At 41.5% G+C, this 16,695-nt stretch overlaps 1 protein-coding gene across 1 annotated transcript in view; it reads right to left on the reverse strand.

Moving 5' to 3' along the window:
• Positions 1-4,878: 4,878 nt before the first annotated feature.
• The window catches only part of LOC104395210 (24-hydroxycholesterol 7-alpha-hydroxylase), a 19,914-nt gene continuing 8,097 nt past the window's right edge, over positions 4,879-16,695 (reverse strand). Inside the window, exons 6-12 of the mRNA XM_010004897.1 lie at positions 15,526-15,624; positions 13,539-13,629; positions 12,395-12,528; positions 11,425-11,520; positions 9,523-9,611; positions 5,853-5,940; positions 4,879-4,950 (exon numbers count right to left, since the gene is read on the reverse strand). Of these exons, the coding sequence (XP_010003199.1) occupies positions 4,879-4,950; positions 5,853-5,940; positions 9,523-9,611; positions 11,425-11,520; positions 12,395-12,528; positions 13,539-13,629; positions 15,526-15,624 (669 nt within the window). The remainder of the gene's footprint in view (positions 4,951-5,852; positions 5,941-9,522; positions 9,612-11,424; positions 11,521-12,394; positions 12,529-13,538; positions 13,630-15,525; positions 15,625-16,695) is intronic.

Below are 16,695 nucleotides of genomic sequence, written 5' to 3' on the forward strand. Positions count from 1 at the left end.
ATGTGCAATATGTACAACTTTGAATCCATACAGACTTTGCAGGAGTGGGAAATTAACATTATTGCCCCAATGTATGGATAAGGAAACTGAGTCACTGAGGGATGAAGTGATTCGCACAGTGAGTCAATAGGAGAGCTGGGAATAAAGAGCAGAATTCCCTGTGTTATCCAGATACTATCATTTCACAAATGCCCTATCTCTGTTAAAGACTTCAGTGCTATAATTGTCTTCCCAGGACTCTCATGGAAACAAGATATTTATAACTCCATTAAGCCCTTCCTAGTAATTTTATGATCAAAGTGAAGAAAATAAATAATGCTGTGCCAATCAGTGGCATGTCCAACGTCAAGCAGAGTGGTCTACGTGATGAAAGCCTCTCCTTGGTTGTTTCAATGAAATGCTTGCTATCTCCTGAATGCCTCTCTTGTGTCTGACTCCCCTTCCACTGCATTCCCGTGGAGAGGAAATATTTTTTGCCATGTGATGAGCCACACATTTAGAATGTACCAAATAACTGGGAAAGATGCTTGCTGCCACCAGAGCCTACTGGGTTAGGCTATAAATGTGACTTTAAAAAAACAACAACAACAAAAAAACACAAACCTTTTTCCTAAAAGCCCTTAACATTTGCCAGTTTCACCTAAAAATGAGCAAAGCTACCTCAGTATTCCCACTAACCCTTGTATATCTTTAAAATTACAACACAGATGCCAAGATGAACTGTAAACAACAAGATAGCAACTGAGGCACTTGGACCTTGGTTCAGCAAAGCACTTAAGCCTGTGCTTAAATTGAAATCCATTCTTATTCTGCAAATCCATGTTAAGTGTTTGCTTAAAGCAAAGCACAGGCTTAAGTCAGGTTTTGCTTGGCACTGTGCTTAGGCACAGCACAGAGCCAGGGCCTTGGTATTCATTTCTTTTTGAAAGGAAGTCTTTTATTTTTAGCTCACCTCTGACAGGCTACAGCCATATCTTTTAGTCCCCAGATATCTATTTTCAGGAGGTATACGTGCTAAGCCTAAACTTCTGGTTTCTGTGACAATCAGCAGCACAGAAAAGATACCAAATACCGTGACTAGCGTCAAGAAAGAGAGCACTTGAAATACTTAACTGCTAAGTACAGATGAGAGGGGCCTTCAGTGAGACTCATTAGAGGGAAGACATAAAAGAAGTGTGATTATTCTGGGAGGTGTGTGCTGATAGCATGGGTTATCTTTTCACCATGCTGACTGGAAATGGTTCACTTGCAGCAGGTCAACAATTTAAACTCAATTTTAATGCATGTTTTGATCACTTTTCTGTCAACCATTTTATTTCCAGAGGAAATTTATTATTTCAGGGAAAATCTTTATACTTTCATCAAAAGTATCAAAAAAGGTTGGCTCCAATGTGATAGTTTCTGTGTTGGTTTGTTGGGTTTTGCTTTGTTTTATGAAACTCTTATTTAATAGACAATAAAGTTCAAAAATTATTGAAGGAAATTTGATTTAAGAGAGTTTTACTGCTCATTTCTCCTAACTCTAGATTTCCTCTCTCTTGTTAAGAACCCTCCTACCATTTGTTTCCCTGACTTAGGTATGGGAGTTACTTATCCTAGTAAAAATTAATACCAACATATAGTTCTGGCCAGCTCAAACCGTGGGTTTTTCCCAGATAGACTTGACCTATGACATGCCTGAAGGAAGAACAACTGATTTTTCTAAGATGGCTTTTGAGGGATGCCCCACTGCATTCCCTTTAACATCCATACTTCACCCAGAAGGTAGAAATACAAAGATAGGTCAAAACACAGGATTATTTTTTTTCTCTTTAGGTTAAAAATCTCCTGCTTGTGGAGAGAAGATACTGTCCTTGTGGTGGTAGTGTGAATAAAAACTTACTCTGACTCCTCCTACTGATACATGGAAAAGCTTTCCAACAGTAGGGAGAGTTAGGTAAGAGGGCAAATGCCCCATGGAAATTCAGCACTGCTGTGTTTAAAAGCAGTCTGGCCAAACACTTGAAGAATAATTTAGATACTGTTAATCCAGTCCTGAGTAGGGTATGACGACCTTTTAATAGCTGTTTCACCCTGTCCCAATGGAAAAGTGCTGCCTTTCTGTCCCCTAGGAGCTTCTCAGTTATTTCCAGGTAGAAGACCCCATTTAGCTCTATCACTTGACCACCACATTGCTTTACTAATCCACCTCCCTTGTTTTTTTTCCACCTAGGGAAGCATGGCAAGTGCATGGAGCTGTCACAGGGCAGTCACACAGCGATGAGATCCCAAGGCCACTTCTGTTTATTATCTCTCTGGCTGTCAAGAACAGGTACTTCTTTCCTGCCAAAAGCCTACATGTCGATAAAAATATGTCCTGCTTTTCAGGACAAATTTTTCTGACTGATTCTAGCCTGCTAGGGAGTTGCTAACTCCAGTAGCCAGGCAGAGGTGAGGCTGCCTCAGCTCCACACCCCTGGGTCCAGCTGGCAGTGAAGCTGTGCCTGGATTCCCAGCAGGCTCCTACAACACGTGTATGCACTGATGGCTCTGCTGGCCAAGGGGGCAACATAGACAGGAGCACTCAGCACCCACACAAGTAGCACCAACAGCTTCATCGTGCTCCCCTCTCTAGCAGATCAGGGTGAAAGTCTGTGAGCATAGAATACACACAAAAATACACATAGATGCACTATGGATCCCTGCAGTAGCTGGTCCTGAATCCTCGCTCTCCCCAGCTGCCTCCTGCCCAGAGACACACATGCCCACAGACACATATAAGGGGGCCCTGGATAATCCCCAGAGCCCGTGGGCTCTCCAGCAGCTGGTCTGATGTCCTTGATCCCTCCAGCAGCCAGCTGCCCCAGGTGCTTCCCCCTGAGAGTCACACACTTCACCCACTCCCCAGCTAGCCTGTCTGGGTGTTCACTACCCATCACACACTGACATAGCACACCCACACATTACCACACCCACCCTCTGTCCAGCTGCTGGCACTACAAACCCATGAGCTCTATGACCCATGGCCCCATCCCAGTTGCTGCACTTACACCCCCATACCCACACCTGCACACACAAGAGAGACCATCACACTGATCAGGCACAGGACACAGCCAGGCGAACAGACTGGTCAGCTGCTTTTTTACATGCAACTAACCTCTGTCATCCCCTTATCCCTCTTTTTTTCCATGTTTGTTTCTCACCAACCCACCTTGGTCTTGCCCTCTCCCCATCTTTGCTTCCTCCCCTAAATCTTGTGGAACTGCAAGCTGCTCCTCCCCTGTATCCCACAACAGGTCCAAACTGATGCTGACCTTCAGGTTATACTTTCCTTTAGGGACCTTTTTAGTTTAAAGTCAAGTTTGCCACTATGCAATTTTGATTTTTGAGTTACCTCTCCTGGGGAAAAAAAAAAGCAAACAACCAAAACAAAACCAGACACACACAAAAAAGCCCCAAACCACAAAAATAATGAAACAGAAAAATAAAAAAGAAATGGATATTGGGGGAAAAAGTATTTTTGCAAACCTACCAGATACCTGAACAGATATTGTGGACCTTTCCAAATTTTAAAATTAAAATATACACTTTTGGATAATAACCACACATGAAAACCAAAGGTTTCAGTTATGGAAGAGATTCTGAAATAGCAGCTAAGAGTGCAGCACTTGCAGAGTTAACCTTTATGAGGTAAATTGGAAGTTGGACGAATCATTTTCCAGCCATATAAATCATCAAAGTTTGTTAAATTGTTGTATCCATAACTGAAGTAAGCCAACCATACAATGTATTCTTTTCCTGTGTATGTTATTCCCATAGTTTTTCCTGTTGTTGAATGTCCATTTATGGGGTTTTTTTGCAAATACTTCTAAAATTATTAATAATCTTTACTTAAAAGACTAAAAATACATGCCAGCTATTCATGTATATGAAATCTGACAGCAATTAAAATGTTGGTATCTGAACTTACTTGACAGCTTCTTTGAACATCTTCTACTGGGTATTCTTTATAGGATTAAATATTTTTAGATTTGTGCAATTTGTTCTATTAAGTAAGTCATGCTAAAGGAAAAGCAAAAGTCTTCAAATTAGACGAATCTAATAAATAGCAACAGTTCTTCTTGCAATTGCTTTTCACTGGAAGCCAAACATCAGGATCAAACTTTCACTGCATATTCATGCAGGGACTGATTCTGAATCCTTTGGAGTAAATAAAGCTCAATAGAAATGTTAGGTGCTGCAGTGGAACAAGACCTCAGTGTTAAGCTTTCTTTCAATTTTTCCATTACAAAGGCATTTTATTTGCCAAACGTTGGCACCCTTTGTAGGCAGAGCAGGCCAGATCTTCACCTACCTACACAGGCAGTGATACAGAAGTTTATTGTAAGTACAGATCTGATACAGGGGTCTCTGCTCACCAGTGCCCTGTATTTTGTCCCAGCACCAGGGACCTGTGTGCAGCTACCACAAGACCTTGGTCGTAGTTCAAAAAGACCTGCAGGAGGCAGTGACCTGTCCCAAGGAACCTGCTTTTCCACTGATTCTAGCACAACTTCCATGCAGGATTTCGAAACATAGCAGCTTTTTGTCCTGAATACCTAGTTGGTGAGTTTAGTATATCAGATTTGCAAAGTCTGTGAATAACTGCCCCACAGATTATTAATGCAGTGGGAGAGCTTGATTTTTAAATGCTGGGAGGTAGGGAATGGGGTGAAGAGCACAGGTATGACTATACTGGTATGGCAGACCACAGCACTGAGCATGTACAGCATTGAAACTTGAAATTAAGAACTGTCAAGGCAGAGAACATATCTGAAGCTGTAGGACAGGGAAGCAGCTCAGTGGCCCATCCATCCAGTGGTGGCTGGCAAAGGAAGGTGAGCCAGTGCTGGGCAGCTTTCATTCCCGGCATTTATACTGGACCCGGAATGGTGCCATGGGTTGCTGTGTCCCCACCAGATGTAAAGGGCTCTGCAAAAAAGAAGAAAATCAATAGAAACATTTCTGTTTGTTCAGTTGGAATTATCATCATTTAATATTAATATAGAAATATGTGTTCTTGGAGGTTTGGTCTGAGAGAACCAAGATGAAATAGAATGGTTTGGGTTGGAAGAGACCTTAAAGATCATCTAGTTCCCACAACCCTGACATGGGTAGGGACACCTCCCACTAGACCAGGTTGCTCAAATCCCCATCCAACCTGGCCTTGAAGGCCTTGAAGGAATGAAGTGCTCCCAATTTCCAACTTCCAGCCAGTTCAGCTGTAGGGCATGTGTGTCATGTTTAGGTTGTGACAGGTAGACATGCTCATTTAGCAGCAGTCCATGTTTGTGAGGAATGAGGATTTTTGGAAAGTAGAAAGGACACAGTGCAAATGGGGAAGGGAATTTTCTGCTGCGAGTGGAGACTGCACCACTCCCTTAATGGTAAGACCCTTCTGTGTCACAGTTGCTCCTTCAGTCCTACCCTAATAATTTATCTTCTACCATGGAGTATGTTGTGGAAGAGCACTGCAACTGCTGCATCTGATTTCACATATTTAAAGTATTAATAATCCAGTTCCATATTCATTGTTGTTGTCAGTGTTAGAAATGAATTATTAAATCTCTTGTAATGTTTAGGTAATGATGAGACAAAATACTCTTGTGCTTTCTTAGATGGACAACACAGCCTGCCTAACACTGCTGGAGTTACTCTGGGGCTCCTGAGCTAAAACAAAGGCTGAGTTATTCTTGACATGTTTTATTAACATGCCTCTCTCAACATTTTGCTTCATTTATACATAATGACAGGGGAGCATGCTTGTTCAGCTGAGTGTGATGAATGAAGGACGGGAAGAGATGAAATGTTATAGCAATGCAAGGACCTTTTACCTCCTTTGGTACTGCATCCAACAGCACAAATTCGTATTTGTATAGGAATAACACAACGAACAACTGGATTTCCATGATAGCAAACCACCTGCAAGAAAGGACAGGAAAACATTGGCTGTCCAGCCTGACCATCACATGTGGGTTATCATCAGATAAGAAACAGGATGTCTTGGCCATACTTTGCATTCCATGCTTTAGTTCTGCCTGAAGGTTTATCTGCAGTAGGAAAGGATGTTGCAGCCTTCTGCAGCTTCATTACCTGGTGAAGAACACAAATGTAGTGGCTGCCCCTTCTTTCTGGGGAGACATCAGACCAACAATATCCCTCTGACACCCGATTTTAAAACAGCCCCTTATCAGTATGGCTTTTTTTCCACTGTGTAAACATTTATGTTTTAAAGCTTCCTGACTTGAAAGAGCTTCGTAGGAGTGCAGAGGCAAATATAGAAAAGCTTATATGACTAATTGTGCTATATAAAGTTATACAGTACAGCTGAGAGCCTGATGACATCAGAGTAGCTGTGACAGCAGGAGTTATTTAATGCATCAGCACTACCATGCACTAGAAGACCCAAGGGCATGATTTTTTTTCTGTGACATCCTCAGAAACGTTTTTCTCAGTCAGTCCAGAGAAGATTTCAGGTAACTGCAGGTGAACTTCTTTAGGCTTTCTGCATTTGGGCACCAGCAAGCACCTATGCCAGGTCATAGGATTGCTCATGTGCAGAATTTAGACATATCTCTTAAATACCTAGTTAAAATAGTAATACTACCTTGCTCCTCTACAGTTTATTTTCCATTATCTGAGAGATGCTGGGAAATCTGGATAAAGCGGCTTTTGTGGAATTCACTGGGAAGAAGGGCACATGACTGCACATGGTGTCAGCCTGGATTTGGCCTGGCAGGTGTGAAGAGGAAGCTAATAATCCCCATGAGACCCAAGCTAACTCCTGCAGAGTCATCCAGATCTGCTCACTGAGCTGCCCTGTGCTCTGGAGTGGGAGGATGCTGGTTTGTTTTGGCATAGCTTCAGCCCCAAATTATCTCTGTGATTTCACATTGGAATTACTTTGAGAAAGGGAGCTTTTGGTGACCTTGAGCTCAGGGGAATGCAGTGTGGAGATGTTTCAATGGAAATTAGCTCAGGTCAGGCAGGACTTGTTAGCCCAACCTCTGTGCTGGGCACCATACAAAAGGTGAGCTCCTTACTGCATTGCTTGCATAATGCAGCCCTGGGCTTCTGGTGCTTGAGGTCCTGCCTCTGAGCCATCCTCACCAGTCTGGCATGTGTGTACCATGATGCAAACAAATGCCAAAGTGCCTCCAAGTTGCCCTGAAGGTGGAAATGCTGCATTTATAGAGGGCTGTCCTTCAGACACAAGCATAGGCAGATGTGGGCTGACCAGCTCTGATAGCCCTGTACCCCCAGCAGGGTCCATCTGCAGCCTGTGCAAGCAGCAATGGGTAGAACCAATAACTGACTGCGGCACTTCCCAGCACCACATCTCAAGGTGCTTTTTGCAACAGGCTGCTGTTGTTACTCTGCTCTGCAAACAGAGGTGCTGAGACATAGGGATGATAAGCAAGACACATGTCCAAGGCTAGCCAGAGGGTCAGCCCAGGAGTGAAAAGCAAGACTGCAGAGTCCCATTGTGTCCTTCTCTTCTGCATCTCATTGTACTGAGCAGAAACCATGAGCTTTCTTGTAGCTAAATGCTCCTTCGTTCCACCTGTCTTTTGTATTCATGAGTTCTAGAGCAGTTTTCCTGCAAAAACTCAGAGTCACTGATGCTTTCCTGTTGTATTTAGCAACAAGGGGATTTGATGGAGATGTGCTTTCTGAAATCTCACCCCCAGTGCACTGCTGTGTGTTAGTGTTGTGCTGGAACCCCAGAGCCAGCTGGGGATTGTGGTCCTGCAGTAAATGGAGTCTGAGAGTGAAATCACAATCATTGTCTTGAAGGGTTTATAATGTCAAAGTAAGACAGGAGACAACCATGCAAGAGAAGCACAGGCAACAGTCATCTGCTTAGAGTAAAGTAGCTTCACTGCCATGAAATTTTTCTTTTAGGTAAAAAAGAAGATGGCTCAGAAATGGCTTTGTAGGAGCTCTTCCTGTATCAGTTTCCTAGACTATTTGACAAGGTGTTTTCAGTTGGATTAAATTAGCTTTTAGTTTCATTATGAACCTTTGCAGTGGTGAAATGAAATGTTTCATACATTTAATTTATACATGTCAGTACTAAATTAAATTAAAATGCATCATAAACTTGAAATATCATTGTTTCATTCAGTTGTACCAAGGAAATCTTCAGCCTGGGATCTAGATACATCCCTTGATTTCACTTTATTTCTTTCAAGACCACCAGTTTATTCTTTTAGAATTATTACTGAAAAATGTGAAGGTGTGTGTTACCATGTGGACTGCCAAAGGGTTTGAAAGGATGTTTTGTCTGTTAGCAAAAAAAACATTCTCCATCCATTGTCTATGTAGAAATGTTATCACTTTCTTTCTAACCACAAACTTATCTTAAAGATATTATCAGAGCCCAGAGAAAAGCCTGAACAAAGAAATAGGTCAGTATTTATAAACAAGCAGCTTCAAGAAACATAGTTTTGCAGCTTGTCCTGTACCTGTGGATGCCTCTTGTGAATTCTGCTGTCACCCTTGCTGGGAATCAGGCTGTGCTCATATTTAGCTCAGGAATTTGCTACTAGTCAAGGAGGAACAGCAGTGAGTGAGCACTTTCCTCTGACAAGCCTAAATGATGAATCAGTTTTACTCCTTTTGTTTATGTCTTTAATGCCTTCACAAAGTACATCTGACTGTCATGTCCAGCCTGCTGCAGGGTACAGATTCAAGAATCCAGATCCTCTGCAACACCCTCTAGAATTCTTGCTCCACATGGGGCTCCTGAGTTAAACTGACTAGTTTTAAGGACTCTTGGTTACTTGCCTCTTACAGGAGACCAGGTTTTGAAGGCTGAGAATTGAGCATAGAGATGTTTGAACACAGAAACGAGGAGCAGCTGGCTCCCTGGGACTTGTTCCAGGAAGAGGGACAGCAAAGAAAACAGCAGAAGGAATGCAGGAAGCACTGAGGCTGGCATTGCTGGAGGAGTGGAGAGAGACAGGATCTGCAACTTAAGCCATTATACAATTGCGTGGGCCTTAATGCAAAGACAAGATTTAAACACTTAAACAGAGAGGAGCCATCTAAAACATTTGGAGATTAGCAAAGATGTCAATAAAATCACAGAGGATGGAAGGAGAGTCTCAGATCAGAGAAATGTTACTTAGATTAATTTAGAACTGGTTTATGGCAACCTAAATGCCTGTCTGTAAACTGACATGTTGGTAAGTGGAACAACTCCCCCTTGATGAGAAGGTTCCTCAGCAGCAGCAGAGCCAGGCTGACTTTCCTCCCTGGGGGATGTGCCTTCATACACTTGTCTCAGATTCTGTTTTTACATGACTTAACCTGTCTTTTCCAGGAATGAAACCACTTTCAAATCAGTTTAAACAAGGTCCAGATATTACTGAACATTAGGGGACTGACAGAGAGCAAAGCAATGAAAACACTCTATCTCTAAATGTAAGGGAAGCCTAGTTTAAGAGAGTTGTTCTCTGCAGGGTTTGGGAATAAATAAACCCCAGCTGTTTCACTGACCTTCCTGGACACTGATGCTTTCCTCCTCCAAATGCCACAAAGCTGTCCAAGAAAGCATTCTTCTCTAAATTTGCCTCTTTCCAACGATCCTGTGGGAAGAAACTTATTTTTTTCCAAATCAGCCTTATATAAATAAAGCTTAACTTTATTTCTCTAGGCTAAAAATGACCTTGGACAGCTAATCCTTAATACAAAGTTGTACTAATGCAATTTTTTTTGCGTTCAACCTGTTAGTGTTAAGAGTCTGGATTCCAAAGTCAGCACCAACTCCAGGAAAGAAATGATGAGGGTCCCATTTGCAACATACTTTAGTGCTGAAGAGGTTTTCAAAATCACCCCAAAAGCATTCTTCCTGCACCTCCCCATTTTTCTAAATCCTGTGTCCTGAGCTACTGAAATGCCTATAAAAATTGTGACCTTCTCCTTTTATATATATGCATGTTCAAAGTAAAAATTCAACCAGTACCTTCCCTCAGCCCGAAAATCATATCATGGCACACAAACTACTTCTTAGACTCTGTGCACAAATACATGCAAGGGGTATGAGCTGTCACACAAGGATTGCACAGCCCCATCCTCAGGTGCAAGCCAGTGTGTGGAAAAATGAGCTCTTCTCCACAAAGAGTCTGTATCTAGAGGGCTTCTTGCTCCATCCTGAGTTGCTTTAAAAGAAAAGGAACAACATGAGGAGCAAAGCAAAATCAGCCAAAGTTTGGGTGGGTGATACTGACAGAAGTAAATCTCTTGAATGCTGGGTGACAAATTATACCAGCCTCCAGAAACCCACTGCAACTCTGCTAAGGCCTTCAAGTAACACCCTGCCAAGTTGATGCCAGCTAACTCCTCTGATGAAGATGTCTTAGAGTAATATTGTCTTTAGTTATTTTGGATTTTTTTCAGCTTGGGCTGTTTGGAGCTTTCTGAAGAGGAAACCTGTTAGCATCAAAATCCAATAAAAGCAAGAAAAAAAATCTCAGCAGTGATGAAGTAAGGTGATACCATTTGGAATGACAATGTCCAAGAGGTACTCACCTATTCCTTATGGAGTAAGAGTGAGTTTCTAAAAAACAAGCTAGCTTGCTTTTTCAGAATAAAGTTACAAAAGAAATAAGCTGCTGCGTCAAGGTTTCTGTTTAGAGTTTCAGACAGGCAGGGGTTGTTGTGAGAGATTTCACATCAGTGAAGAGTTCACTAGAAGGGAAGTTTTGTTTAAATTACTCCTTGATGTATTTTTGTAAAAAAGACAAACTGTTCTATAGTGGCTGATGCTAAAAAGAGCAGTTACAGGCCTGCCCACACAGCCACCTGGAGTGGAATAATAATCAAGAAACTCTAGATGAGCTACTGATTTAGCAGATCTAACACCTACCAGAAATCATCTGACTGGAAAGACCAGTAAGCCTGGGTAAATACATGGAGATGAGCTATACAGACAGATGCCAGGGAGAGGAGAATACTTCACAGAATCACACAGCAAAACTATAGAATGGTTAAGGTTGGAAGGGACCTGAAAGATCATCAGGTTCCAACCCCCTGTGATGACCAGGGACACCCCCCACTAGACCAGGTTGCACAAAGCCTCATCCAACCTGGCCTTAAACACCTCCAGGGAAGGAGCAGCTTGGAGTTGGGTTCAACAGTGAAATCAGTAGGGTCTTTCCATGGTGGGTTTTGAATCAGGATCAATGTGATATAAAGTATTACCATATTATTTGGAATATATAACTGAAATTTAAAGTCTTGCTTATTCCTACAGGCTACTCCTTTTTGTGCACATCTCTGAATACAAGGCCATTCTCCAGACAATTGGGAATACCCAGCTTTAAGCCAATTTGTCCATGTGCTTTTGTTGTGAAATAAGTGAAGAGGAGAAAAGACAGCAAGCTACGAGTGACAACTTACTGGTTTGAACATGTCTGGGTCAGGAAAATATTTTGGATTCCTGTGCAACCAATATGGTGACAACATCAGCATGTCGCCTGCAGGGATAGTGAAATTCTGAAAAGGAGACAAAACTTGGAGAAAATAATGGGTTCAACTGACAAAACAGTCCCTCTTTAGTACTCCTCTTCCACCAGCAGAAGCTCCTAACAGAGGACAACTGAAAATGGTGAAGCCATGGTGGGCATATTTGAGGCTTCTTCTAGCTGTTGCCTCTTTTTCCACAAAAAAGACCTAAACAATGGAGAATGTGGAAAGACCATTTTTGTTCTCATTTGGTTTTTCAGATATAGAAATAATAGAAACATTATTTCTGTCTTTCCCACTTTTTGATGTACCATGTGAACTACTATTTTTTTCTAAATCTTTGTTAAGCACTTCCTTCAAAATACAAATAAATTAATGGAAATACTTTTATGACAATAGACCTTTATGGCACTTCAATAATTACTTAAATGGGCATGAGTGTTCCTTCCTTAAGAGGGTGTTTTTCTCCTGAACATTTATTTGTTAGACACCTGAACACTCATACTTCCCTTCTGAATGGCACTGAAGAGAATAAACAGAACAGTCTTATCAATTACTAAAACATGGTGCCTTTTACTGAATTTGTTTTGTCTGATTATTACTTCATCAGCACAGTATCTCCAGCTCAATTATGTTTAATTTAAATTCATTTCAACACTGAAGGGAAGACTGAGAAAAAGGAGCAAAGCCACTCTTAAATTAATGATGATTAAAATAGTGATGATGAATAAATCTGTCAAACTAAACAGAAGTTATATGTGAGGAACTCACATATATGTTGTGGAACATCTTTACTATTTTAATTTTATCTAGATCTACTGGGAGGCCACCTTCCATACAAATCATACAGCATCCTTTTGGGAAAAAAAGAAAGAAAAAAAATTAAACAAACCAAGAAACTCACCTGGATTCTTATTGGGTTTACTACTTTCTTGGTGATGGCACCTGGAGACCTCAGCCGTATGGCTTCCAAAGTGCACCATTTAATAAAAGGAAGCTTCTTAAGGTCCTCTTCAGAGACTTCTATTTTATCTTTACCTGTTGTGCCATGAGAAAGAAGACTGTGTAAAAATTAGATTTCATACTTGTTTTGATACATCATCTTGCTTTAGTCCTTCTGACAGAAAACCTCAAGACTCGTAAGACCTTGTTTACATCCACACATATTTTTTTAATATATATTTCAAAGTAAAAAAATGGACCAAAACCAGTACAATTTAAGAAAAGCCACTGAAGACAGTTTAATCACTCTAAGGTAGCTGTAGCTATGGCATTCACCAGAAGAGGCCAAACGAAGATCATGGATATTATGAGTTCCAGGACTTCTTCAGTACTTTGTTAGGCTGCTCAGGGGAATTTCAGTGACTGTAGGCACCAAGATAAGTATTCAAGACTGAGCTCTGGGGCTGTGTCAACTAGCAAATAAAACTTGGCCAGGAGAAAGGCTTAAGCACTGGTTCATTATTATCCATTAATTATTGACACGTTGCTTGATGTGGTGTTGACTCACGTCAACTAAGAGTCTCCCATGAACATCTAAGCATTGTTCAGGGCACTGCCTGTGGGAATGACTGCTCCCAGCAGGTGTCTGGGTTCTGAGCGAAAGAGATCAGTCATGTGAGGGTGAATCATGCTGGACAGATTTGTCTCAGATGAGGGAAAAGAGAACAGTTCTAGGCCCTTTTTTCCACACAATAACTGTAACTGGAGAACATCACACCATGAAAAGCAGCCGACCCTACCATAGCTGCATGAAAAAAGTGCAGGAGTGGTTAATACCAATCTGGGTCTAAATGATAGGTGTGAAATGGAGAAACAGATACATGTGGTTCTTTTTCTACCTTCTTTTGCTAAGATCAAATGTGATTTTGCTTAAAAATATGTTTTACTCAGCACGTGCTCAAAGAACTGAGAGGTGGGCTCTCTGTTATCAGCAGTACCTTCAGCAGCAACATGCATCATACCAGCCACTGACCATTGACCATGAGCTGGGCCAAAACAGAATAAATAAATTCTAGGTTCCAGAAGGACATGATTGGATTTCTTACCTGTGTTGCCAAAAACAGAAGCCAGGTCTTCCATGACTTTCTTGTGAATGGAAGGGTAAGAGAGTATGAAAACAAGTGTCCAGAATGCGACCTAAACAGAGATGAGAGCAGTTCAACTCAGGAATATGGAACAGAATTACAGTGGCTTTGTAGAAAATCACAGAGGCAGGTGGAAACATTTGTACTTCTTGGCTGTGCCTGGTGTAGCTGGGATGCAGAGCAAGCTCTGCTTCCAGGGTAAATCCACATCCAAGGGCTCAGATCCTGGGAGATTAGGTCTAGGCATCTGTTGTGTACTTATCTTCAGTGAACATTACATAGCTTTGGCTTTGAGCTTTGAAACACAGGATCCTTTATTTAATTTCAAATAGCTAGGTGTTAAAATTAATTACTGAATCATTGTGTGTGATTAGATTTAGCTGCATGAATGGAAGAAAAATTAAGTAGTAAATTCCTACTAATATTAGCAGAAACGAGGTGAAATAATTTGCAGGGCACTGTCACAGTGAGTGACACTGAAACGGGCAGGAAAAGTTTTAATTAACAGCAAAACAAGCAGTAAGTATATCCCCTTTAGAAATAATTTGCTAACTGATTATGCAGTGAAGTTGAAAATCAAGAAATTTAGGAAAGGAGAAAATCCTCTTAAGTAGGATGAAACCAGAAGGACTCGCAGCACTGGCAGGAGTCTCTCTCCATTGCTGAGCTAGGAGGAGATAGAGTCTGCATGCAGGTCTGGTGCCATCTGTGCTGGGGAGGGATGAGAACTCCCACTGTTATTTCCCAATTAGCCCCACGTGGGTGCAGCCCTCCTTGTGCAAAACAAATCTGGTAGCTTAGTTCTCTTGTACAGCACTGGGACACCATGTCTTCACTCCCTGGGCTGAGGAGGGGTAACTGAATTGTTTCACATAAAAGGGTTTGACGTGCTTGTAAAAATCCCCTTGGAAGGTGAAAGGCCTTTTTTTCCATCGTTCCAGTCACTGGAACAGTGGTTGTGACTATTCTGAGAAACAACAAAATATCTGTATGTCTATTTGCAGCTTAATATTACAGAAGTAAGTAGTGATAGTGTTGTGGAAGGAATGTCAGTTATCCTGATAACAGGCAGCAGGCTGTGCCTCTCACTTATACCAACATGTGAATCCACAGAAACCTCACTGAAATGGATAAAATTCCTTTGGGGTAACAACCAATCTACAAAACAACATAGATATATCCATTAGGAGTACATATAAAAATAACTCACTATCTTTTTTTTTTTTTTTTTTTTTCTAAATCACGTCTGTAATGGACATAACTGTGCTGGAAAGAGCTTAGTAGTCATGGTAAATAAAGGATGTTTTTGCTGCTACGGATTTTTCATCTGAGAAATTCCTATAAATGTCTTTGGTCAGCCCAGGCTGTGTTAGTTATATTGGGCTTGTTAGCATACATATATCAGAATCATTAATCTGTCAAATCTGTTTGTAGCACACACAAAACTTTAGTGGCAGTAGAGTCAAGCTATTGCTTTTCTTTCCCTGAAGCAACACTGGCATTTGGACAGCAGATCCCCCAAAGCAAAAGAGCCAAATTCACTCAAGGATTTACACCCAGATGAAGTTACTCTATATTATGCTTTATAATGTTCTTTACAATCGATGACACTGGGCTATTTAAAATAGTCTCTATTATAATACAGCCACAGTGTCTTAAAATGCTCTTCACAGCTTAAGACTGTGATCTTAGTATCTATGAGACATATGTTCCTGAAATCTTACAATAGTGGACATAATAATCTAGGAAAAATACAAGGAGAGCTTTTCTTGTCACTGGTTTTGTGACACTGCAGCCTGGGTATATTTGTGGTGACACGTGTGGGTGTGATAATCTTTTCTTTGGAATACATGCAGTGTGCATGGCCTCTGGTTCACAGCCTTTGCTTGCCAAATACAGGCTTTTGAGCAGGAGAGAGAGAAGGTGTTTCTCTAGCTGATGTACTTACAGGGATAGCATTTGCTTGGGAAGCCCAGAGCATTAGGAGACCATAATTGGGAGCTAGATGTTTTCCTTGCAGGTTATCCAGAAGATGTTGCAGTAATGTCTGTTATAAATAAAATGTAATAATGTGTATTTTCAAAAATATAGTAAAATCTACTTTAGGGTAAGGCTTACTAGAATTCAAGGATATAATGTAAGACTAGTTTATCAAAGAGAAGTAATGTTATGGTGTTTTTGCAGTCACAAAGATGACAGCTATTAAGAGAGTGAGATTCATACGTAGAGGGCTAGAAGAAGTCAATGCACCATGTGAACCCCTACTGAGTACTTGTACTGTCTTCCATTTTCTTAAAGTTTTTAGAAGATTTGGTTCCCTCGATCCCCATTGTTGCTTTTACGTGGAAAAAACAAAAAAGTAAATATCTACTATTTTTAATTCCTGCTCTACTTTAAAAAACCTGAAAGTGAGACTGAACAAGTTGAATGAATGGAAATGAAAAACATGTTCTCTCTGTTCATTTGTGGTCTATGTGACAGAATCTAGTTGGAAGTCTGTGATTAGTGGAGTCCCTCAGGGGTCAGTATTGGGACCAGAACTATTCAGTATTTTCATCAACGACCTTGATGAGGGAACAGAGTGTATGTATCCTCAGCAAGTTTGCTGAGGACACTAAACTGGAAGGACTGGCTGACACACCAGAGGCTGTGCAGCTATTCAGCAAGACCTAGACAGGTTGGAGAGTTGGGTGAGGAGAAACTTGATGAAATTCAACAAGGGCAAGTGTGGAGTCTGGGGAAGAACAACCCCATGTACAAGTACAGGGTGGGGGCTGACCTGCTGGAGAGCAGTGTAGGGGAAAGGGACCTGGGAGTCCTGGTGGACAGGAGGATGACCATGAGCCAGCAATGTGACCTTGTGGCCAAGAAGGCCAATGGCATCCTGGGATGCATTAGAAAGGGTGTGGTTAGTCGGTCAAGAGAGGTTCTCCTCCCCCTCTATTCTGCCTTACTGAGGCTGCATCTGGAATGTTGTGTCCAGTTCTGGGCCCCTCAGTTCAAGAAGGACAGGGAACTGCTTGAAAGAGTCCAGGGCAGAGCCACAAAGATGATGAAGGGAGTGGAGCATCTCCCTTATGAGGAAAGGCTGAGGGAGCTGGGTCTCTTTAGCTTGGAG

This window comes from Chaetura pelagica, unplaced genomic scaffold, assembly GCF_000747805.2.
Source record: "Chaetura pelagica isolate M959 unplaced genomic scaffold, ChaPel_1.0 scaffold99, whole genome shotgun sequence".
Lineage (NCBI taxonomy): Eukaryota > Metazoa > Chordata > Aves > Apodiformes > Apodidae > Chaetura > Chaetura pelagica.